This window comes from Scleropages formosus, chromosome 1, assembly GCF_900964775.1.
Source record: "Scleropages formosus chromosome 1, fSclFor1.1, whole genome shotgun sequence".
In the NCBI taxonomy this organism is placed as follows: domain Eukaryota; kingdom Metazoa; phylum Chordata; class Actinopteri; order Osteoglossiformes; family Osteoglossidae; genus Scleropages; species Scleropages formosus.
In genome coordinates this window covers 7443686-7468216 of record NC_041806.1, presented here as the reverse complement: position 1 = coordinate 7468216, position 24531 = coordinate 7443686, and the positions used below count along the sequence as shown (strand labels likewise).

General features: G+C 40.0%; 3 protein-coding genes across 3 annotated transcripts in view; 2 read left to right on the top strand and 1 right to left on the bottom strand.

The window, feature by feature from the left end:
• LOC108930440 (piezo-type mechanosensitive ion channel component 2) overlaps positions 1-10690 on the top strand; it is a 32009-nt gene extending 21319 nt beyond the window's left edge. Inside the window, 21 exon segments of the mRNA XM_029254911.1 lie at positions 397-517; positions 653-724; positions 816-982; positions 1177-1376; positions 1840-2001; positions 2142-2624; positions 3303-3561; positions 3995-4183; positions 4374-4557; positions 4638-4773; positions 4865-5012; positions 5107-5321; positions 5567-5725; positions 5839-5986; positions 6587-6775; positions 6884-6976; positions 7167-7336; positions 7573-7689; positions 7805-7884; positions 8090-8294; positions 9839-10690. Coding sequence (XP_029110744.1) covers positions 397-517; positions 653-724; positions 816-982; positions 1177-1376; positions 1840-2001; positions 2142-2624; positions 3303-3561; positions 3995-4183; positions 4374-4557; positions 4638-4773; positions 4865-5012; positions 5107-5321; positions 5567-5725; positions 5839-5986; positions 6587-6775; positions 6884-6976; positions 7167-7336; positions 7573-7689; positions 7805-7884; positions 8090-8294; positions 9839-10094 — 3753 coding nt within the window. The 3' untranslated portion in view covers positions 10095-10690.
• Positions 10691-13221: 2531 nt separating this feature from the next.
• Positions 13222-15541, top strand: LOC108930442 (aurora kinase A-A-like). The gene is made up of 7 exons (XM_029254885.1): positions 13222-13246; positions 13547-13580; positions 13898-14089; positions 14217-14355; positions 14497-14645; positions 14761-14935; positions 15138-15541. Exons 1-7 carry the CDS (start codon positions 13222-13224, stop codon positions 15327-15329), a joined length of 906 nt encoding a protein of 301 aa, XP_029110718.1. The 3' UTR covers positions 15330-15541.
• On the bottom strand, positions 15332-23341 carry bpifcl (BPI fold containing family C, like). Its single transcript, XM_018745681.2, has 16 exons — positions 23275-23341; positions 21942-22093; positions 21337-21451; positions 20723-20851; positions 20025-20180; positions 19733-19796; positions 19447-19507; positions 19255-19346; positions 18512-18688; positions 18034-18093; positions 17645-17812; positions 16907-16974; positions 16771-16813; positions 16114-16177; positions 15865-15941; positions 15332-15756 (listed from the first exon to the last, which is right to left on the bottom strand). Exons 2-16 carry the CDS (start codon positions 22054-22056, stop codon positions 15700-15702), a joined length of 1446 nt encoding a protein of 481 aa, XP_018601197.2. The 5' UTR covers positions 22057-22093; positions 23275-23341; the 3' UTR covers positions 15332-15699.
• Between the last annotated feature and the right edge of the window lie 1190 nt (positions 23342-24531).

Genomic DNA, 24531 nt, shown 5'->3' with positions numbered 1-24531 from the left:
GGACAGAGGGAACTCTTTCCACCACATTGGTACCAAACAAAGAATGTATGGACTTTCCGTTTTGGACCACTTGTGTTTTAGGACTATCAAGCACCAGAAGTAGAGGAGCATAGCAGTCTTGTTTTGGTGCAACAGTGATCAGAGCCTTTAGGTACTGGGGTGTAGAAACTTTGATGGTACTGTAAGCAATAACCAAAATCTTGAAATTTATCCAGGCAGCCACAGAAAGCTACACCTACACTGAACCAATTACTCTGTAATCTCTTGAGAAATTAACTCCAACCTCAGTGAAAGGTTTTTAAATGATATTCAAAATGGTGCCAGTAGACTTTGAACTGTAAACTGAAGCAATGCTTTCTAGTAGAGGAACAACCTCAACCCACATATCCCCTGTAGCTTGTTTATGAGGCCTGGGTTACTAGCTCTAAAACTGCTCTGAAGAGACACAGGAAAGATGAATTCAGACTCCAAAAAGAAGAGAGGAAGAGAGCACGAACTGAGATACAGAAAGAGCAGGGTGAGTATAGCGTGATATACAGCATGTGTATGGATTTTGTGCTATATATTTTTAATGTATATTTGTCTACACCTGAGTCTCATAGCCAATCTGTGTTTCTGATATTAACTCAGTCTTAATCTTGGCTCATCCCAGATTTTAATGGAGAAGAGTCAAGTGAGGATGAGCTGGATCAAAGTCCTGAGGACAATATAGAAGAGGGGGGAGGTTGGTACAAGTGTTTTCCACAAAAATGCAAGACAGTGCTTTTCAAAGACTGTCAGTTCATTGATTCTCACCATCTCTTGTGTTTTCACAGAAAAGCCATTTCAGCGATTCTTTGACTCAGTTAAGCTTCTTTGGATTTTTATCTTGTCACTACTGGATGATCTGACTGATGGGCTGAATTCACTGTGCAAAGACAGTCTAGACATCTCCAGGGTGCTACGTTTTGAGAGGGCTCTTCTTAATCAACAGCAGAAAAAGGTGAGTGGTGTTCAAACAAGAAAAAGGAATACATGCCGGCTACATATTGGGAGAGCACTGTCCTTCTTTTCTTGGAATTTTCAAGAAACACACAGACCTTAACTCTAAATGTAAATATTGATATCCATGGTCTCCAGGAAATCTTCTGTCAAAAGCTGGGGATGTTCAAACTTGGTCTTCTTACTCATTACTAGGGGAAGGAAGTGTCCCAGGAAAGTGTCAAGCAATTTTACCAAAGCTGGATGTCCAAGCAGAACACCATGGTGTCCTTAGAGGAGGAACCAGAGCATCAGCCACCCCCCTCCTCTCCTCCTGACGTGCCATCTTCACCTCGTGGATACGCCAAGTTGAAGAATTCCAGCTCCAAGATATCTTGGGGTAGCAGCATGTCTAGGTTAGCACTGCTCTCCATATTCCAGAAATGTGATAGAGGTAACAGTCATTACGCATCTTTTTTATGCTTATTGTACATGGATTCTGGTAAAATCTGATGCTTTGTTAACTGCACAAACGTAACACTGAGAGTGGATTTTAACTTGTATTTACATTACTGATGAATGTAACGAAACTGTTGGAAACACTACCTTCACAGATAAAAAGAATTCCTGCAGAAGCACTCTAAATTTCTATGATTTCAATCATGCTTCTGGATCCCACAATTTTTCTTAACCAGAAAGTAATTATGCAACTTTTAAGCTCCTGTATTTCAGAGTTTTAGTTTTAGAAGTCTGTGCCTCAGCTTGTCTTAAAAGATGTAAAAAAATGGCTTTGCTATAAAGTGGTTTTCTAGAGTCAGATATGGCCTACAGTCAGACTTGGTGGATGGGGAAGCTGAATAGATGACTTGTATCATACAGCTGCATGACAGAGGAGACAATGCTAGGGTCTCGGCAGCCTACGCAAGATGACTTGGAAGAGACCCTCGATGTGCCACAGCCTGCTAATCAGCTGCGACGTAAACTTGTAAAATCTGGAAAAATTGACTTGCCCTCATTTGATGCAGATGGATCTTTTCTGAAGTAAGGATGAACTTCTTTTATCTATACAATTTGGTTTCTCTCTTCTTTTCAAAATCTGATTATTACCTGCTCTTCCTGAATCATTTGCTTTTTGTACATGTTTACCGATTCACTGAGCACTTGCTTTCTCTTCGATCAAGTACTTCAGGACACGAAGAGTCAAAGGTCCAAAGTGAGGAGCTCAAAGACCATGATGAAGAGCTGAATGCTCATTGTGAGCAACTGAAGGAGAAGAATGAAGGATGCAGGGTCCCTGAAGAACAACTGGAAGAACATAGTGGAGAGTTACACATCTACTGTGAAGAGCTCGAGAACCCTGTCGAGCCACTTCGAGACCAGTGTGTAGAGCTGAAGCCCTGTGGTGAGGTTGCAAAGACCTGCGATGAAGATACGGAGGACGTTCATGAAAAGTTTATTGTACATAGTGAAAGAACGGAACCCCACAGCAAAGAAGTGAAAGTCTGTGAGGAGGAATATACTGAAGATTTGGAGCCCCCAGAGACCCTGTCATTAGAATGCTTACCATGTAGTATAGAGCTCATCAAGAGAGAAGACACCCCAGAACCAGGTGTCCTCAGCCAGGAGACAAGAGCCCTCACAGCCAGCGAACTGTTACTGAACAAGTTAGTCACATGATTTGCTTGAATTTATTCAGTGAATTTTAATTATATATATGGTTTTCTACTTTAAAGTCATCAGATTAAATTCTTACAGATCTGCTGAAATGAACAGAACCGTAATACTTAATATTTTCAGGTCATATCAGAATTCCAAGCAGCATGTTTTTGCAATAGCGGCATGCAAACAGAAATCCTGGCTAACAAGGAGACATTTGAACTAGCTGGACTGGCTCTTATACATTACATATAGAAAACAGTCAAATTCAATATTTTATTTTCAGTGTTACTCCAACACCTTAGTATATTTATAATTTGTTTAGAATTCAGCCTTAAAATTGCTGAAATAAGCCCTTTTACTTTGAAAACTATGCGTACAATCATTCAGTGTCCCTACAAATTACAGCTGTTTTTATTTCTTTTGGTTGAAGGAATGTGTCTAGTCCACCTCATATATTCGATTATTTTTGAAGCAAGTAAAACAGTTGAATGGATCAGTCAAAAGCAAGTACCTTGCAATAAGCATGGGATTTACATGAAATAGCTCAGCTGATGTTTTCATCCATTCTACAAAAGATTAGCTTGATTATAGCACTACGTAATGTGGCCTTTTTTGCCCTTAACACACATACGCTTGGGTCACAATTATTGCGTTACATCTACTGTCATGCCTTTTTCCCACAGGATGTTTGATAATGAAGAAATTGATGAGTCTGACAAGTTCTACTGCTCCTTACCAAGGTTTCTGCGTTTGATGTTTGCTCTGTATAACACCATGGTGTCAAAATCAGAGTGGCTGTGTTATTTTGTGATCATACTGAATCACATGGTTTCTGCTTCTCTACTAACACTTGTGCTGCCCATCCTAATCTTCTTATGGGCCATGTTATCTGTACCACGCCCAACCAAGCGCTTCTGGATGACAGCCATCATCTACACTGAGGTACTTGCAGATTGAACCAGATGAAGAGCAGATGCTTTATTTCTAACCTCTTTTTAGCTTGGTTTATTAGTGTCATCATGGTAAGGATTATTATTATTATTATTATTATTATTATTAGTGGGGGGGCATGGTGACCCAGTGGATTTGGCCAGGGCTTCTAATGGGTCTGGGGTTAGAATCCTGCTTGGGGTGCCTTGTGATAGACTGGCGTCCCGTTCAGGGTGTGTCCCCTCCCCCTCCAGCCTTACGCCCTGTGTTGCTGGGTAGGGCTCGGGATAAGCGGTTGTATACATTGTGTGTGTGCGGTTATTATTATTATTATTATTATTAGTAGTAGTAGTAGTAGTAGGCAAAAATATAATTTTGTTCTTGTACTAATTTGAACATTTTTCACAGGATTGACTCTGATGTTAGTCTTTCCAATTCCTTTCAGCTTACTGTGGTAATCAAGTATTTCTTCCAGTTTGGTTTTTTCCCCTGGACCACTTCTGCTTACCGTGGCATCAATGCAGACCGTCCCTTCTGTCTGCCCAACATCATTGGGGTGGAGAAAAAAGATGGCTATGTCATCTTTGACCTTTTGCAGCTTTTGGTTTTGTTTTTTCACAGATCAATTCTTAAGGTATGGACTAGCAAGGTGTTTTATCTGTACACTTGGAAACATCTGTGTCCTGGAAATGTACTATGTCCTGAAAATTTTCTTAATATTGGTCACCTTGTCTGAAATGTCATCTTAACATCACAACGTTTCTAGATGTTTCTAGCACTTTCCCTGCCTTGACTGTCCACCATTCACTGTTTAATATCTGCAGTGTCATGGTCTCTGGGATAACAAGGAGGTTGAAATGCCTGACTTCTTCAAGAAATTGAAAAGGAAAACAGAGAGGAACCGAGCAAACAGTGGAGCAAACCATCAGGCCTCATTCCTGCCTGCGGAGACATCTATGGGCTCAGTCTTACGAAGGAGGAGGATGGGCAGTAGCTTTGATGCCAATGGTGAGAGACTCTCCAATATCAACACATCCAGCATATATCTATTATGACCGCATACATATGCAGACTTTTTTTTCTTGCAGGGAATGAAGAGCCAAAAAAGAAGAGAAACACCAAGAAAAACAGGCATCGCCCCAAAGAACCACAGACCATGATGAAGAGACTCAAGCAGAAAATCCGAGAGAGGATGCTGGAGGTCAAAGCTGTAGTCATAGAGGCGTGAGTACATCTGTGGATGGCTCACTGGGCTTGGCTTTGACCACATGTGTCTCTTTGAAAGATAAAATCTCTGTTTACAATTTCTCCACAGAGCTCTACATATATACCTGCCCATCAGACAATTCTTCTATGACATCATCCACCCTGAGTACAGCCCCGTGTGCGATGTCTATGCTTTAATGTTTTTGATTGATGTTGTGAACTTCATTGTCATCATTTTTGGATACTGGGCTTTTGGTGTAAGTAGAGACACTCACTACTGGGTTGCGTATAAAACAAAATGAGGTATATGATGAATGTGATGAGTTAATGTGTTACACCTTGGTCTTGCAGAAGCACAGTGCTGCTGCTGACATCACAGAGTCCCTCTCCGAAGACCAGGTTCCTGAGGCCTTCCTGGTCATGCTGCTCATCCAGTTTGGCACGATGGTTGTCGATCGAGCCCTTTACCTTCGTAAGACACTGCTGGGGAAATGTGTATTTCAGGTTGTCCTGGTCTTTGGAATCCACTTCTGGATGTTTTTCATACTGCCTGGTGTCACAGAGAGGTGAGTTTTAACTTCTTCTGTCACACTACACATTCACCTCTTGACTCAGTGGAACAGGTCAACTGGCCATACTCAGTTCAAACACGACATTCTTTCAGGACTTCATGAATCTCATAAGTCAAACACAGTCTTCATAAATAAAAACATTCATAAAGACTTAATAAAATACTTACACATGAAGAACCGTTTGTCAATGCAACCCTAAAGAAGAATAAAAAGGCTGACACTGTTTTTTTCCTTTTCAGGAGGTTCAACCAGAATCATGTTGCACAGTTGTGGTACTTTGTGAAATGCATCTACTTTGGCCTCTCGGCCTATCAGATCAAGTGTGGCTATCCCAATCGTGTTTTGGGTAATTTCCTGACCAAGAACTACAACTACCTAAACCTGTTCCTGTTTCAAGGGTATGTTACTGTGCTCTGAATTTCCAGACTTTTGACTGGACTGGAATTCAGATACTTGAACTGAAAGTGCAGAAGTGACCACGCTGGACCCTGAGATGTCCTGTTTTTTGCAGATTCCGACTGATCCCCTTCCTGACAGAGCTGCGTGCTGTGATGGACTGGGTGTGGACAGACACCACTCTTAGCCTATCGAGCTGGATCTGCGTAGAAGACATATACGCCAACATATTTATTCTGAAATGCTGGAGAGAGTCTGAGAAGGTAACGGATAACTGCTACAAAGCGCAATTTGGCTCAGGAAATCTAAAAAAGGAGGACAATTTTTTATGACAAATGTGTAACCAGTCTGCGTTCTGTAGTACTACTCTGATTTTACACTGCTTATAGATACCTTGTGGCTGATGAAGGCCACGGCAGCTTACATCATTAAGTTGGAGTGAATCAATCACCACATAAAAGACATGGCTTTACTTTCAATGAGCACCAGTTCAGCAGTTCAACATAGATTTTGAACATTTATATCTAAAGGGGGAGGGGGCACTGTGGCACGGTGGGCTTGGCCAGGTCCCGCTCTCTGGTGGGTCTGGGGTTCAAGTCCTGCTTGGGGTGCCTTGCGATGGACTGGGGTCCCATCCTGTGTGTGTTCCCTCCCCCTCCAGACCTGTGCCCTGTGTTGCCGGGTTAGGCTCGGGTTCGCCGTGACCCGGTTTGGGAGAAGCAGTTTCGTTCAATGCGTGTGTGTGTATCTAAAGTGGTAAAACAATACTCCAACATAATTGTATGTAATTACTGTCTACCACAGATTAGCCATAAATATAGTAAAGACTGTGACATGTAACTTTTCTGTGTTCTCTTGTCCAGAAATACCCTCAACCCCCCGGACAGAAGAAGAAGAAGGTTGTTAAGTATGGCATGGGTGGCTTCATCATCTTTGCCCTCATCTGCATTGTTTGGTTCCCACTGCTTTTCATGTCCTTGGCTAAGTCTGTGGCTGGAGTGACCAATCAGCCACTGGATGTATCAATTCAGCTGAGTATAGCAGGATATGAGGTGAGATGTCCTGAATCTGTTGCAGTGACATGTGTCAAAACCTAATCATTTTTGACCGTTAGACATCAGAATGAGCACTAGCTAACATTTTTGAGCTTCTCCCAACAGCCACTTTTCACCATGAGTGCCCAGGAGCAGAACCTGGTTCCCTTCTCTCACTCAGCCTACAACAAGCTCACCAATCAGTATGCCACACATCCAGTAAGAATGTAGTCCATCCCTTAGCACCGCTCACTGTAACACTGTGAAACCAGTGGTCTACAACAGCTGGCATTTCCCATTCTTATCCACATGTATTAATCTCACTGACTTGAAACCAGTAGAACTATGTGAGATGCAATGAATATATCGCTGAGCCATGATTTGACATTATTGAATGGATTGTTCCCAGGCCGCTATGCAGTTCATTGTAAACTACGTTGCTGAGGATGTTGTCACGGCGAAGATCAAGAGCGACGCCAGCTTGGTGTGGAGCATCAGCCCTGCCAGTCGGCTAGCCATGATCGAGGAGCTCGCACAGTCCTCCCACGTGTACATCACCCTGCGCTGGTCCCTTGTTAGGTACAAATATCTCCTCACAGGTTTCCCCAAGCAGTGACAAACATCAATAAACAACATGATTAGTGATGCATACCCACCGGTTTTCAATGTTCACAATCCTTATACAGCAATGCAATGACAAATCATTATGGAGCAGAAAGCTTTCCAAAGTCTATGTGCATGAAATATGAACTGCTGAGATGTTCCTTACTGTGATTAAATAGCGCTTCTCTGTATAAATGTATACGTCCTTCCAGGAATGCCTCTATCGCAATGAATGCAGAAACAGCAGGAGAGCGAACCGTCAAATATGAAGACAAGAAGATGATCGATGAAATTGTGGAGATGCTCAAAGGGACTCGTTCTGAGCCTGCGTGAGTATGCTCAACACAGAATAAAAAATATTTCTATGTTACCTCGCCAATCCAGTGATGATCCTCAAACTGATCTGCTCTAAAACAGAAATTTTGCAATTTTGTATCCTCTTAGGATCATCCAATCACTGCTGCCAAAGTACATCAGGGGTCCCTCAGGGCCAGAGGCTAAGGTGGCCCACCGACTGGAAACTGGTAAACATCAGGTTACTGTTGCACAAACATGTTTGTTTCTTTTCTCAGATATGAAGTTGCGTGTGGAGCGTATTTGTAACAGCATCGCATAATCAATATTCTCAACTATTTCTTGAATTAATATCCTGAGAGTTGATTAAAAAGGAAAAAAAAAAGTTTTTTTTTTTGTTTGTTTTGATTATTGTCGCCCCTAAATGGCACACAGAGAATCTGGAGCGCTCTCAGGGTTTGGCTCTCTTTCGCCCGCTGGCTATCAAGCTACAGAAGGGTAATGGGAGCACAGAGACTCAGTGGTGGGTTGTGCAAGAGTGTCTCCCAAACCAACTGCAGAAAAGCTGCCACAGTATTGAGATGGTGATCTTCAGTGACAAAGTCAGCCCCCCGAGTCTGGGTTTCCTGGCAGGATATGGGTAAGATAGAGTCTGAGCTATTTCTCATGCAGTGCAATACATTTGATGATAGCTTACATAAAACATGGGTGGTAACATAGTGCTAAAAATTTTTAAGTGTCATATAGAGGCTCCTGACGCTCACATGGCTGGTAAAGAAATTTTTCTCACTAAGTTACAATCACACACACATCATCTGAAACCACTTGTCCCATATGGGGTCACGAGGAGCTGGAGCCTAACCCGGCAACACAGGGCGTAAGGCTGGAAGGGGAGGGGACACACCCAGGACGGGACGCCAGTCTATCACAAGGCACCCCAAGCAGGACTTGAACCCCAGACCAACCAGAGAGCAGGACCAGGTCAAGCCTGCTGAGCCACCGCACCCCCAAGTCACATTCAATAAAACGTTAATGATATAGCAATAATGTCAATATTATTTACATTTGTATATGAACATTATAATATATCAATTTTTCATGGGTTAGGTTTTGTTAAAAGCTCGGAAGAAGATATAATAAATAAAAATGCTTTGTAAGACAAGGGGGCATGGTAGTGCAGTGGGTTGAACTGGGTCCTGCTCTCCGGCGGGTCTGGAGTTCAAGTCCCGCTTGGGGTACCTTGTGGCGGACTGGCGTCCCGTCCTGGGTGTGTCCCCTCCACCTCCAGCCTTATGCCCTGTGTTGCTGGATTAGGCTCTGGCTCCCCGCGACCACCCCCCCCATGGGACAAGCGGTTCAGACAATGTGTGTAAGACTTTGTTTTCACAATTTTTATAACTTTAATGTACGTTAAAACTAAACCTCTTGAAATGCCTGAAAATGAAAACGTATTTTTTCCACAAACTCATATTCAACGCTGATTGTTGACAGATTCCTCCCATGAACATCTGCAACATTGTCACCTCATTACTGATCACCATCCCTTACAAACACCAGATATGAGCTGTAAAACCCATGGCGCTGAGTTTAATTAAGGTGGTTCCACACTGTTCCATCGGCTGACCGTGTAAACACAGATCGCTCCTCAACAACCAGATATTTGAGGAATCAGATGTGAAGAAAGTGGAAACGAATGTCAAGAAATGCAGCGGAAAATTGTTATATCTTTGAAAATTTGTACTTCACACCTTCGTAACACAAATACTGTAATTTGCTGCTAATTTTTCGTGAGACCATGACTAACAATTTACAGTATTTTATTTGATTAATTCCATTTCAATTAATTTTGTTTATGTCTATCACCCTTCCCAACCATGTTTCTCCAGGAAACTTTACTAATAGTCAAGATGTAAAAATTTGAGACAATACGGAACAATAGTATTAACAGCCATGATCTGTTTATTATTATAAGAAACCTGGGAGAGGCATGCATTTTACATACACATATGTATTCATGAAAAACAAATCATTTCATTCTTTTTAAATAGCATTGTTGGTAGTTTTTTGCTAACAGATTTACATTTTCTGTTCTGTTCTATCCTGTTTGATCCTGCCTTTATCTTCGTTTCTGTGTTCTTTCCTTTCTGCTCGGCTCTCCTTCCTTTCTCTGGGATTCTACACCAGCATTGTAGGACTCTACATGTCAGTGGTGCTGGTGATTGGGAAGTTTGTGCGCGAGTTCTTCAATGGAATCTCACGCTCCATAATGTTCGAAGAACTGCCTTGCGTGGACCGGGTCCTGAAACTGTGCACTGACATCTTCGTGGTGCGTGAGACCGGAGAGATGGAACTGGAGGAACAGCTCTTTGCCAAACTCATCTTCCTCTACCGCTCTCCTGAAACTATGATCAAGATGACTCGTGAAAAGGAGAGCAACTGATTCAACCGATGCGCTGAGATTCTATCTCAATAATAATATTAAAGAATGCAGCTGAATATTTGACTAAACCCTGAAATATAAATTTGTTTTAACATATAAAAGCCATCAGAAAAGTAATTGTGCAACCAGTGAACAGGAGAAACAGCTCAGCATCTGTACAAGTGTTCATATCTTTAATAAACAAAGAATGTGTAAATCTGTAAAAAAAAAAAACTGAAATGCAAATACTGGGATCGTCCTGAGCCGTTTTGGATCAACTGGGAGACAGATGCTACTTTTAAATATATTTACCAAACTACACGTTACAAAAAGCCCAGACCTGCTCACTGTGTAAACCTGCACATGAAGAGAAAACCACCATGACAACTTCCTAAATCTCCAAGGACATTTTTACCACTGTAAACCAAATGCATCCCCTAATGAGAGTGTAATGTATGTTAACATGAGAACATGAAATAAAATACGACATGCGTATTTTTAATATTTTAAAACTGGGCATGTATTGTACATAAACTGTCGCCAGTTTCATGTGTGGTTTTAGGCCTATATTGTGGAACACATCTTGTATGTTACATGTATTAATTTAACTGACACATATACCCAAAATAATTTTTTATATTTTTTTTAAAACAAAATCTCATGTTTGAAGAAATAATGAGCAAAAGTGCTGTTGTAGTTTAAAATCAGAGCAATACAGCAGATTCTAGTTTTCTCAGCATCATTAACACTTCATGTTAATTCTTTATTTAGGCTACCATATAAGCATAAGCACATTGTATTCTTTAAGCATACTTTATTCTGTAAAGATGCACTCATGGCTTTTGTTTAATGATGCTTTTATATTGTAAGTGTGGGTATATTCTCTTTGTTTTCTGTAATAAAAAAGAATTTTATAAAATTTATTGAAAAATTCATCAATGACTGTGTCACACCTTTAATATGTGTATTTGTAAAATGTATTTGTGCGACCATTGTGGTTTCATAGGGCAACATTTTCTGCAGATCAGTGCAAAGCTATACATTATGGAAGGAGCAGCATCATCACCGGGACACGTTTGACTGAATGTCGCATTTACGAAAGCGGAACTGCTGCATGGAGACCTTTTCTTTTTTTTTTTTTTTTCCAAACTTTATTTGATAAAGTTATTAATAATACACAGCTAAAACAATACATTAAAATCCACAATCAAACAAACCCAACACCATTTTCTTACAGTTGGTCAACAAAGTTACTAAACAACCACTACATAAAATACATTGTCAAGACAAAGTCTCTCCCATAACAATCCCTTTCTGGCTTCAAGAAATATAACTGACCCATGTCTTCCCCACACCAACATACCCAAAGGACTGTCCCCCAGTAGCAGCTCAACCGAAGTCATCATCATAATACATGCTTCCTTCAAAACACATTAAATACTTCTAAATTACAACATAAAACTTGATCATACCCCTAAAGACAGACAAATAAATACAAAACAGACATATACGAGTAATCAGCAGTATAAAAACTCAAAGTGCACAGAATCACCTAATAAAACAAAACCATTAAAATCTACAGATAAAACGCTGTACAAATAAAACCCACACAAGTTAAAAATGTTAGTTAAAAGTGCACAAACTTTTCATTTATGTCACCTTTGATTGAACTGTTTCAACTTACTAAAGGACAGGACTGTAGTTTTGAGATATGGAACTGGGGACAACTGGGAGTGTAGTGATTTGATTAGCACTATTGCTGCCTTTGGTTCCGAAGGTTGCAGGTTCAAATCATACCGCTTGCTGTGATAACCTTAAGCAAGGTAATTTTCCCAAAAATTGCTCCAGTAAAATTACCCTGGTAAAGAATTACAAGCTTCTCTAGAGAGCTGAATAAGTCAGTGTAAGATGTTGAGTGGCCAGCGTAGTCTGAAGTGCTCGGTAGTGCCCCTAGTGGCTCGGTAGTGCCCCTAGTGGCTCGGTAGTGCACTACTACCAAACGAGGGGCAGCTGCTCGACACAAACTGCCGACTGGTCGTCCACAACTGAGCAACTCATCCGTACGCTCCACTATCAAACGCCAAATTTTACAAACGGTTTCAAAATACCACATGGAAAAAAGAAAAACACTCTGCCAGCGCATACACACATAGCACTCGTGACTCGCATAGGAAGTTCTTACTTATTAAATTATATATAGAAAATATCTCCAAAGCTATTATTGTTTTAAACTCGCGCAAACCATTACATGAGCATACGCCAGCCGAGCAAAAAACTTTAACAGAAATACATTTATACTGTAACATTTCAGTCATATGTCACAGTCACAAGCACAACACAACCCCACAATTACTGAAAACATTTCGAAAGATACACTGCGTGCACTACTTCCGGTACAATGCATCATGGGAGTGCTGACACAGCCCTGCGGGTCAAGGCGCAACCAATGGAAAAGCATCAGGGGTCCGCGGGAACCAACCACAAAGCTGTGGCATATTTAAAGGTAGAAAAGCGGAAGGGAGGACTTTTTGAATGTCTTAGATTCCCGCGTTAGTTCCCACCTGATAGTCAGGGTTCAGTTTTTTGAGGATCCTACAGAATAGCAGTAACATTTCTCCTTAGCTATGGATGCTGGGACTGTCAGAACGTCCCGAAGACCTGATGGAAAGGTAGTTTTTCTTATGTGAGTCTGCAAACAACCCAATTATGGGAAAATATTTATTTATTCATTCTTTTGCAAAACCCTAACAGCTGCTTGTACTATGTATTGTGTGATTCCCTTGTATGTATCCCAAGGCCAAGCTGAACTTGATTACATACAAACTACTGTATCTGTATAAATCCACCTTGTCTAGCAGTTACTGCAGATGGGTGAAACACTCATGTTCTTCACATCTTCAGCTTCATCATGAGGGACCCAAAAGAGTTGCTGTTTCTCAAATACCTATGCGGTCTGTCCCAACTCCCTCTCCACCTGCTCCTGGACTGCCTAACGGACCACAGCGGGTGCAGAAGCCGCTAAACCAGCAGAAACCTTCCCCATCTGAAGCTCCTCGAATACATTCAAAGCCCCCCACTGCCCAGAATGTCCCACAGAAAAATATGACCTCTTCACCTAGTGAAACTGAGCCATTGGATCCATCAAGGAATGAGAAAAATACAAGTAAGCACCAGTACCAAGTACTCTATTCAACAGAATACCATAGATTCCCTCCACATCCATAAAACAGATCTTTGATTTTTGTCTTCTGTGTCATTTCAGCAGCTTCTAGTGTATCTTTCTTGCAAGGCCAGCTTACATTTGCTGATAGCAGCTCTAAGCTCTAGACTGACTTGCACTCTTGTGGCTGTTGACCTGTTTTACATTTTTTAATGGAGTTCTGTTAGGTTTAAGGGAGTATATTATGTGACATGTATGTACTGTAGTTAGAGGTGGTTCCTTACTTGTCCATTGCCTCCCAACATCCTCATAGATAGACCTGGAGCAGTGGAGTCCACTGATTCAAAGTAAGTGGGGATAAAACCCATACAAGCTTATACAAAGTGTTTGTTTAACAAATGGTTCCAAACAGTCACAAGTCTTTCAGCAAATGATTGAGCTTTCCTTAGTGCGGAGTATATGTTTGTACATTTTATCATTAGTGTTAAATTATTATGTTACTTTTATGTGAAGGTTACTTGTGCACTCTGGTCTTATTTTCATTGATTATCTTTTTACATATAAAGCTCGCATTCTCAAGAACAGTAATGATTTGCAAATATTCCAGCTTTTGAAGTGTGGAATGTTGGAATACGGTCATCTGTATAATGACTTGTTTTGCCAGGAAACGATGGACCCTTGATAACTTTGATATTGGCCGACCTTTAGGAAAAGGGAAGTTTGGGAATGTCTACCTGGCCAGGGAGCGCCAGACTAAGTTCATCCTGGCTTTGAAAGTGCTTTTTAAGAAGCAACTAGAAAAAGCTGGTGTAGAGCATCAGCTCAGGAGAGAAGTTGAGATCCAGTCCCACCTCAGGTGTCTAAAATACTCTATGCATTTGTTTAATTTTTGTCAAGGCTTTTGTTTGTGGGGGAGAGGGAGCATCTGAACATGTAGATATCCAATGTCTTGTCTTAACCAGTTTTCCCCTCATACTTTGCAGACACCCTAATATCTTGCGTCTGTATGGTTATTTCCATGATGCATCCCGTGTTTACCTAATTTTGGAGTTTGCTCCCAAGGGTGAGCTGTACAGTGAGCTGCAGCGCTGTGGTCACTTTGATGATCAAAGAACTGCCACGGTAAATGATGTATTAGTTCCCATGGATTCAGTTTGAAGTTTAGCTGTATAGGTTTCCTTGTTACTGAATGGGGAAAAAAAGCTTTATGTGCAGATTAGTCATAAGTTTAGCTTATCCTGTTTTCCCTCCTCTTCCATGCAGTATATAACAGAACTTGCTGATGCCCTTCACTACTGTCACTCCAAAAAGGTCATCCATAGAGACATCAAGCCAGAAAATCTTCTTTTAGGTGCCAATGGAGAGCTGAAAATTGCCGACTTCGGTTGGTCGGTGCACACTCCCTCTTCTAGGTACCTCTTCCATCTTGAACATGCAACTGATTATCAGTACTTTTTCTTCAAACTAAACCTAAGAATGTGTTTAGTGCTGTTTGAATTTTAGCCCTTCTGTGTCTGGGTGGTTTAGGCGGTCCACCCTATGCGGAACTCTGGATTACCTTCCTCCAGAAATGATTGAGGGGAGAACTCATGATGAGAAGGTGGACCTGTGGAGTTTAGGAGTCCTCATCTATGAGTTTCTGGCTGGGAAGCCTCCTTTTGAGTCAAAGGGCCATGAAGAGACTTACCGCAGGATCTCCAAAGTAAGGGAACATAATTTGGACAAATACAGCTGCACTTTTCTTCAACTGTTTGTTTATCTAGGATATGGCAGAATGAAAACCTTTGCTGTGACTGCAAATAGCTCAAATTGAACAACTGTCCTTTTTGTCATTTTATGTTCTATAGCTCAGACTTTACTTTGAACCCCTGTATGATAGGTCTTGGTTTCTGATTGCAATGCAGGTTGAGTTCAGTTACCCAACTCGTGTCAGCCCTGGAGGCAGAGACTTGATTGGAAAATTGTTGAAACACAATCCACTGCAACGGCTGCCCATTTTGGATGTACTTTCCCACCCATGGGTGGTGGAACATTCCATCAAAACCCCACAACGATGTCAAGCACAAGATTCAAGAAGTGAGGATAGTTGGAGGTAATGTGACATGGCCAGTAGAGGCTGTATTCAGAGCAACATGGTCAGAAACCTTACAGCAAAGGGAAATCAATGCTTTGTCAGTTTGGAATACCTCGTATTTGTCTTGCACTGTTTTCATCTTCCTTTACATGTTGTTTGCCATTGTACAATTGTTTAAATCTATAAATTTTTACATAATTTAAAAAGCAATAAACTTTCTGAAGTCTAAATAGCATTAACTGCTCTTCCACTACAGCGTTTGCCCCAGCACTGTTAAATACTTTAAAGGTGATTAGAATGCAGTTCAACATTAATGTTGAGAAACCTGAGTTATAAAAAGTGAAGCTATTCCCAGTAAGCGCTCTTGTCCTTCACCGTTAACTTTAAACTTCTTAGTTTCTTGGCTCTGGAGGTGAAATCACAGCGTCTGTTGCGATCTCCATAAATCCCTGTAGAGGAAAATGGGACAGTTTCTGCTTTACTGCACAGAAAAGAGTAAATAGTTTTGCGCACAACTTTAGTCATAATTTGTCTTGAAACAGCAAAGTGTTACTGACCTCATTCACCTTCAGGACAGAATTGACCAACTGGATGTTTTTTGTAACTGGTACAGGAATGCCAGTGTTCAATTTTGCTGGAAAATATGAATTGGAGCAATGCCTTTTAGTTTGAAAAGGGGTTTAAATACTAAATCAATGCCTTAAAATTCTGCTGATATTTCCATTGATTTTATCCAGCACTTAGCTATCCTAATACTGTTTCTGTCACTAAAGGTTTTATTTTAATTGTGTATTGTGAGAACTCACCGTTAACCTTAGGCAAGAGAAACATTTTGATGCCTTTTAACAAAGCGTCCCTCAGAGATCCAGTCTGAAAAGAAGAGCTATAGTTAAGTCACTGTTATTGGCAAATTGTCAATAATTATCTTCTTGGGCAGATTTGTTAAACTCCAAAATGTGAGCTGCTTGCTTTTCCATAATGGTAACTTGACAATTCCTGTTTCCCCAAATGCAAAATTGACTACATCAGGTTTATCTGTCCATTATCAAATACTATCACCTAATAGATCACAGGAACTGTGCATACATGCATAATCTTATTTAATAAAACTTAAATCAGGAAAAATGGCAGAGTGGAGGCTTATGGACCAACTTTCATTGAGCGCTACAGTATTTCATTCTTTCAAAACTAGTGAATAAACATACTTGAATATCAGGATGGTGTAATTCGCTGATAATGAATATACTGTAATACATTGATTTACATATTCTGTGTAACAGGACTTATGTATTTAAATCATATATTGGATCTTGGTGCTCTGAGTGGGGTAGCCACAGCCATATGTTCAATCCCAGCTGACCTTCAGCTGCCACTAGGACAGGTAAGGCATCTACAATGAAACTCAGTTCTTATGCTAAGAATAATGGCAGAAATGCACATTTATCAACATCAGTGTTTCATACCTGAAAAGGTCCGATCTCGCTGGATCCCAGAGTTAAAGTGAAACTGCAGGTGTAAATGCAGCATTAGTGTACAATCCATAGGCAACCCTTGGTGCACTTTCACTTTAAAGAGGAAACTGTATTTAATACAACTCACTTATTTAACACCACCAATCCCTTCAGTTTTTCCTCTGAGATGAACAGTTTGCTGCTGAAACTGATGTTCTGGGTGGCAAGATTGAAGTTCAGCTTAGCAAAGACTGCACCCAACAAGTATTTACACACGTATTAATTTAGCAGGGACTTTCTCCAAAGAGGCGTACAAGTTTTACGTATGTTAACTAGTATTTAGTTGACACTTTTGTCCAAGGCAAATGGCATCACTAGATACTTTATCTCCCGTTGTTCACCTGGTCATACAGGATGGTTGAACCTCTTGATTTTGAAGTCAGGTGAACACTGTTTACATATTTACGGAAGACCGATAGGAACAATATCTGACAGATGTTTTGAATCTTTCATTTTAAAATCTGTATATACATAAAATGTCAGCAGTAATGAAAACATTAGTCTTGTAACTGGCAACTGCAATCAAACCTGTACCTGCACTTCTTCCATAATGCATCTTAAATTGTTACACAAAAGCGATTTGTGGTACATGAAATAAATTAATTTTCCAAAATATTTTTTAATTCAAAATAAATTTAAAACTGCTGTCCTGATAGCTAAAATTCCCAGTCTGAGTATTTTGAACTGTTATATAAATGCACAAATGATTGTAGGTATTCATGTTGAGCATATATCTATATTATACTATAAGTTGCCTTGGACAAAGGCATCAGCTAAATAAAAAATGAATAATTTCCTTAGCTGACATTAAGCAGGTGATACCCACCATGTCCAGTCTGAATAATGGAGTCAAGGTGTTGTTAGGTTGAATACAGTATGCCTTGGATGAGCCAGAGACACTTAATGTCACATTATCTGAGCGTAAGGAGGTCATTGGAGTGTTGGTGGTGTACAGCTGCAGGAGCATGAGTAAGTTTGGGAACATCTTGGGAAGCTGAAGAGGAAAGAGAGGCTACTTCAGAGCTCACATAATACATCAGAGTGAACAGAATTACCAGCAGTAAGATCAGTAATGCGTTTTATAAGACATGTATAGGTGGTCTGTAACTATTTCTCTGAGTAGGGGATACTGATCCAGATGTAGTGATTAATGTAAGAATATGGCCCAGTCAATAGGTTAAAAATTTTTTTTTTTTAACGATCTTGGAAACCCACCTGAGGGATGAAAATCCCAAAGCTCGTGGTGTTGAGGCGGATGGGTGAAAATTTGGGAATCTGAATTGGTAAAACGCCAAAGGTTAATGCACTCTGGTGACATACTTGTCAATTACAAAAAATATACAGAACCTGAAGTTACACACTGAATGAAATGGAGAACAAAAATCATACAGAAGCACAGATAATGTTATGCTATCAATTGTTTGGAGCAAGAAGTAGAAAAATGCCAGATTTTGGTATTATGCTGTTATAAGCACATAAATATTAAATTGCAGGTGTCACACAGCTGGGTGGTGCTTTAAAAATGCTTTAGCCAACAGTAATGATTTTGTCCCTCATAATAGGTTAAAATCCTCCTGTTTGATGTATGCTGTGCTCTTTAGTACAACAGTAACCCTAAACGCAACTGCGTAAATAATGTGCCTTACTCTGTGTTATTTGGGCCACGGACTTAAATGCGTTGGTGTTAGCTTACCATGTTATCTGTGATGTTGACTTTCAATAGGCCTGCAGAAAAGTAGGCGTAGAAGGCAGAGTTGATGGAGAACTCAGACAAGCCAACAGCCAGCATGAATCCTGCTGGCTGGGGGAGTTCGAATGGTCCGGCAGAGAAGGGGGGCTCGGTGTGATGATTGACACTGTAGAACTCCCCCTGGGGTGAGGACAGAATCTCAGCTGCTTTGCTTTACACTAAATGTAACTTCCTGTTAAAGGACACATCTATATAGTTTTAATTAAACGTTTTTTATTGTTAAGAGTCCTTTTGTACGGACACTGTTTGTCCACCTTGAATTGAGTCCTATTCGGACCCAAAGTCTAGGAATTTTTTTTTCTTCAGTTGAATTTTCCTGATTGCATTATAAATGTTTTGACATTTAGATCCAGATTTAATAAACTGAAAACTTAAAAGAATAATACTAATCTGATGCTCAGTAATGATCCATTGTCTTTTTTCTTCTTTAAATTAATTGGATCTGAGTGTAATTACAATTTTAGCTGAGAAAGAAAAGATAGAAAAGAAATTCACTGGAATCGATAAGTCCAAAGTGTTTCTATAAAAATGTGTACGCCACAATGACAGCAGGGCCATTTGGAATTTTATTTTAATAAGCTTAGCTGATACTTAATGTGAGATCTAACATTTTTTTATATTTAAATTCACATTTATATCTTAAAATTGACTGGATGTACTGGAACTAATAATGTTTAAAGAAGTACCTTAAAATCCAGCTCCATGTCAGAGCTTTGCACAATGGGTGAGACGAGAAGAGGAATGTCGACAAGCAGATTTTGAGTTACCCGGAATGACACTAGTAGACAAAGATGAAAACAATGAACAAAAAACATACATTTCAGCAAACTCTGTCTTTTTTGGCTCCGTGCTTTACATTTATAACTAACTTATTATACCTGGAATATCCGCGAGACCATTCTCCAGGGTTTCAACAGACTGCTTTATCATAGGGCAAATCTGCACAGAGAGATAAAGTCAATAAATACAGTTTGTAATATAATAAATTTTACAATTTAAAATGTCTGTCTGCATATGTTTTGGCTTGCCATGATCTTCTGTACACTGTCAGTTCAGTTGTTGTACCCTACCTCAATGCACCAGTACTTTTGCTACGTATTATATATTAATGTTTGAGACTGATTGACACAACAAAAATAAATGTGTAAAATTAAAAAGATTTACCCGTTTTTGAATTTCTTCCGTTATGAAGCCTTTAAAACTATTCACAAAAAGTTGGAAGAGCCAGCTGTAGACAAATGTGACATTCTTCATAAATACTATAGTTCCACTTATAATTTTAAGGACTAAATATTTAAATTTTTACATTGATGATGAATCTCTTTTCATTATCTTAATAATTGATTACAAGAATTTCTTCTTCAAAATCCATGCACACCTTTCAAATAATTGATTAACAGTTACAAACAAATTTTTTTTCAAATACTAGTGTAAGGCTTGGTCTTGCATCCTGTACCTGGCTCCACCGTGAAAGTTGATTTGTGTCCCACCAATGCTGGAATCACACTGGCTGTTGGTCATATTCAGCTGACCGTGTTCATCACTTCCCAGCTGGAGCACTGCAGACATTCCTATGTTTAGCACAGCTAAGTTGAAGGTGCCTCCATCATTTCTGTGATAGGAGCAGAGAGAGAGATCAAGTACTGAAATCTCTGGTACTGAAAGCAGTGAGATCGCCAGGACTGAAATCTCTGCACTGGCTCCCGGTTACATTTACAGTTGATTATAAAATCCTACTTCTAACCTATAAGGTAGAACCTAACCTGTTACCTTTAAACTGACTTTGAATTTTTATTTAATCTAAAATGCCCAGGGGGTGGGCAACCACTGGCACTTGGACCCCAGAGGTTTTTTCTCCCTCGACTTCTAGCTGGGAGTTTTTGTTCCTTTCCTCCCTGGCCAGTAGGCATACTTATATCTTAGATAAAAGAATTGATAATGTATTACAGTAATCTGTAGTTTGTTTCCTTGTCTGATGTATTTGTTTCCTTGCCATATGTCTGTGTTCAAGTGCTCTGTGTCACTGTGTGAGAAGAGCGCTTTATAAAAAATAAATTGAATTGAATCAAGGCTCTTGTCTCTCGCAAACCTTTAATTTAGCATCAAACCTGCGCCCTCTTCTGCTCTGGCTGAGAAAATGATACAGATACTCACATGAAAGTGTAGTGTGTATGCCATTTGCCTTGCAGGGCAATGTTGACACCATCCATCCCAACTTTAACTCCTGTACTTTCTAAGAAGGAGACTGTAGGCTCCGGAAGGTTGACCTGAACCACGGTCATACTGCAAACAAAGAAGGGTTTGGATGTGAGTGTTACTTAAGCATCACTGGAATCACCGATCATTCAAATCAAGCAAAGGAAACATTAATCCCCCACTTAAAAAACATTATGCTCAGGGGATACTGTATCATTACATTCTACATTAATTTTTTATTACATTGCATTCTGTATCATTACATGTATCCATCATTACATTCTCAATGGCACAAGCAGTTTTCAAAAGCAGAACCATGTTATACTTGTTACTCTGTTAATCGACAGTCATCATGCAGACAGTTACAGTTTTATTTATTCTGGCAGAGGAAGGATGCCAGGAAACCCCACTATGTTTTTCCTGCCAAAGGCTACGTATTCATAAGAAACAGAGGCATCGAACCCATTGTTACATTTTACTTTGAAAATATAATATCAGGGTCCCATGATTTTGTTTTTTCTTATTGTTTTATGCTGTCTGCTAAGTGAGTAAAATTGTGCAGGTGTATTTACCCTGTCAGTCGATAGTGTACGGAGCCCAGCAGGCCAATGCTGATGTCACCTTCGATGTCTGGGATGTTTACTTTGTTCATGTTTTCCTGAAGAAAGGCTGCCCCTACATGGGATGCTGACAAAGCAGGAAAGGTCACAAAGGTCAGTGGAGGTCATCACAGCACCTCCAGTAGCAAAGGAAGTGGAAAGACTTTCATGACTCATTCAAACAGAACCGAACATTTCAGTTCTCCCACTGAATGAAAGTATTGGCACCCTTGCACTTTTTGTAAATAACTCACATTTTTCTCTAAAAATAAACTGAAATCAACCAAAGTTGAAATTAAGTCTAGGGTTAAGTCTGTCGATAATGTTGGGAATACCATTTCTGTTTGTTTTCTCATGTAAACGCATATCTTAAGCTCTGCATCAAAGCAAAGATTCTGTACTATGTCAGCGAAATAAAGTATTGTGGTCAATTTCCACTTATTGTAGAGAAAATTTTGAGTCCAAATTAAAAAAATACAAAAAAATACAAGGGTGCCCATAGTTTTGGCCAAAATTTCTATATGAACAGCTGCGGCTTCATTACGAAAATTAAATGTTTTGCAGCCTTGTCCCCTTACCGTAGTGAAGTCCTTTGTCTGTGAGAACGGCTTTAACGCCGGGATCCACTGTAAGAACACGCGGCGTAAGAGCCAGGAGTACAAACAGGAAGCAGCACATCGTGAGCAGTCGCATCAATCTTCAGAAAGAACCACAAATGCCTAAAACGATGCTGACAGAGATCGTAGAAAAGCAAAAAGCCAAGTCAACGAGGTGAAGTTCAACAGTCGGGCCCATAAAACGAGAAAACCATGCATCCTATGTGAGGCTCTGCTCGATATATTCAGTTTCACTTCTTTCAATTTTTTCTCACCGGTTAAAGGTGCTGGGTGAGTAATAACAGGAAATGCTATATATTTTTACAATCAGCACTTAGTAGCGCTGGTGTATAATAACTGGCAGAAAACGATCTTTATAGCGACAGGAACTAGAGACTCCTTTGTCTTAGCTGCTTCCTTTATATGAAAACAGAAGTGAAATTGTTATGAGGGACTTCTCCAAATAACAGTAGATTATTACCTTGTTTCGGATTAGAGAATGAATACACACACACACACATTTTCAGAACCGCTTGTCCCATACAGGGTCACGGGGAACCGGAGCCTACCCGGCAACACAGGGCGTAAGGCCGGAAGGGTAGGGGACACACCCAGGACGGGACGCCAGTCCGTCGCAAGGCACCCCAAGCGGGACTCGAACCCCAGACCCACCGGAGAGCAGGACTGAGGTCCAACCCACTGCGCCACCGCACCCCCCTTAGAGAATGAATATATTTCAGTAAATGAAAAACTAATGTCAGAAGAACAAGACTCAACCTGCAGCTCTGTTGGATTTCCGTTACACTATGAAGGTAATATAACTTGATGTGACCATTATGTCATGTAAAACATCTTCAAAGGCTGAAAGACCAAAATTAAATTGTAATTTTATTCATGATTACTTAAATTTTATAAGCATCTTTTAAAAATAGTCTTAATTTCATAAAAGTTTCAATATTTTATTAAATACAAGTAATGATGAAATGGTATAGTGCCTGCTCTTGTTCTATATAATAAATAATAGAATGATAGAATAAATAGTCCAGGATAGATGTTTGGAGTTAATTTCTGTAAGTCCAAAAAGTTAATAAAGTCAATCATGACAAAAGTCACACATAGCTCCATAGCCACAAAAATGTGACAACGACTCCCGGGACAATCTGTGGATATCATTCAAATCACAAAAATCTAAACATACAATGATGTGAAACTCCTCCTCTAAATTAAAAAAAAAAAAACTGGCTCTTATATACAGTTTTTGCATAAACAGAATAATAATGTTTGCATAATACAGAATCTTGACAGTAAAAATTACCTCTGTTCAAGGACTTGATCACGTCTCAGCTGCAACTGCACCGATGTGATTCTCGTGATGAAATCACACTTCTGCTTGAAGCAAATGCTCTTCGCTTCCTGTTTCATTTAGAAGTCCACATGACTGGCCTTTGAGATGAAAAAAGTTGATAAAAACGACAATGAGAAGTGGAAATCAGTTTTTACTAGTCATTAAACTGGAAAAAGCATTGGGTGGCACGAACACATTGAAAAGCAGTGTTTAACAACACACGCTGGTTTTGTGACCTTAACCACGTCGTTTTAACGTACATCAATTAAAACTTCTCAAGGGTGTTATGGGCCAGAAACACACCATCACTCTGCCAGTGAGCGAAAACACCTGTTTAATGGACAGCTTTCTTAATGTCATGTCTGCATCCTCAAATATCTTCTTTGCCTGTGACTTTTCAGGCTTAATAATGGGTTTAAATCCCACTCCTGCTGTAGCATCTAAGAGCAAAGCACTTACCTTAAATTGGTAGAGTAAGAAAATCCTGCTGTATAAATGGGTGAATCGCTGTAACCCTGTAAGTTGTCTTGGACCAAGGCATCAGCTAAATAACAGTTAATAAATAAAAGCAATCATTATATTCAGAAAAAGGAAGAGCAGGCAAAGTCTAGTCAGCTCTCAGTGTTGTGTGACACATGTTATTATTAGAAGCAGTTACATTATCAATGGGGGGTGCGGTGGTGCAGTGGGTTGGACTGGGTCCTGCTCTCTGGTGGGTCTGGGGTTCGAGTCCCGCCTGGGGTGCCTTGCAATGGACCGGCGTCCCACCATGGGTGTGTCCCCTCCCCCTCCAGCCCCTTGCCCTGTGTTGCCAGGTTAGGCTCTGTCTCCCTGTGACCCTGTATGGGGCAAGTGGTTTCAGATGATGTGTGTGTACATTATCAATTGGACAAAATTCCAAATTAACGAGCAAACGATAAATTGTATTATAATTCTCCCATTTCAAAATGACCGTGTTACAAAATTTAAGGGCTTTATATACGTTTTAAAGGTCAAACCTCACTTTTTATTTATTACCTAATTTTGAAACTTAAATATTTGTCTTGGTCAGCGGAAGAAAACACTTGAATCTAGAATTTATGTGGGGAAAATATTCTCAGCATATTAATCTGTTTTATGTTGGACATTACATTAATGAAAAGTGTATACGTGCGGCTTTCGGGTGTTACTTTTTAATATTCAAAATAATTTTGACCTGACACGCAGCTTATATATATATCTGCAAGA

What these genes read in the sequence shown, in the direction of transcription:
- LOC108930442 (XM_029254885.1), top strand. Translation starts at nt 13,222, where the DNA reads ATGAGAAAAATACAAGTAAGCACCA. An exon ending in GTGGAGTCCACTGATTCAAA is followed by an intron (nt 13,581 to 13,897) that starts GTAAGTGGGGAT and finishes TTGTTTTGCCAG; the next exon opens with GAAACGATGGACCCTTGATA. An exon ending in ATGATCAAAGAACTGCCACG is followed by an intron (nt 14,356 to 14,496) that starts GTAAATGATGTA and finishes TCTTCCATGCAG; the next exon opens with TATATAACAGAACTTGCTGA.
- bpifcl (XM_018745681.2), bottom strand. Translation starts at nt 22,056, where the DNA reads ATGCGACTGCTCACGATGTGCTGCTTCCTGTTTGTACTCCTGGCTCTT. An exon ending in TCAACATCACAGATAACATG is followed by an intron (nt 18,094 to 18,511) that starts GTAAGCTAACAC and finishes TTACCAATTCAG; the next exon opens with ATTCCCAAATTTTCACCCAT. An exon ending in CATTATTCAGACTGGACATG is followed by an intron (nt 16,975 to 17,644) that starts GTGGGTATCACC and finishes CTTGCCACCCAG; the next exon opens with AACATCAGTTTCAGCAGCAA.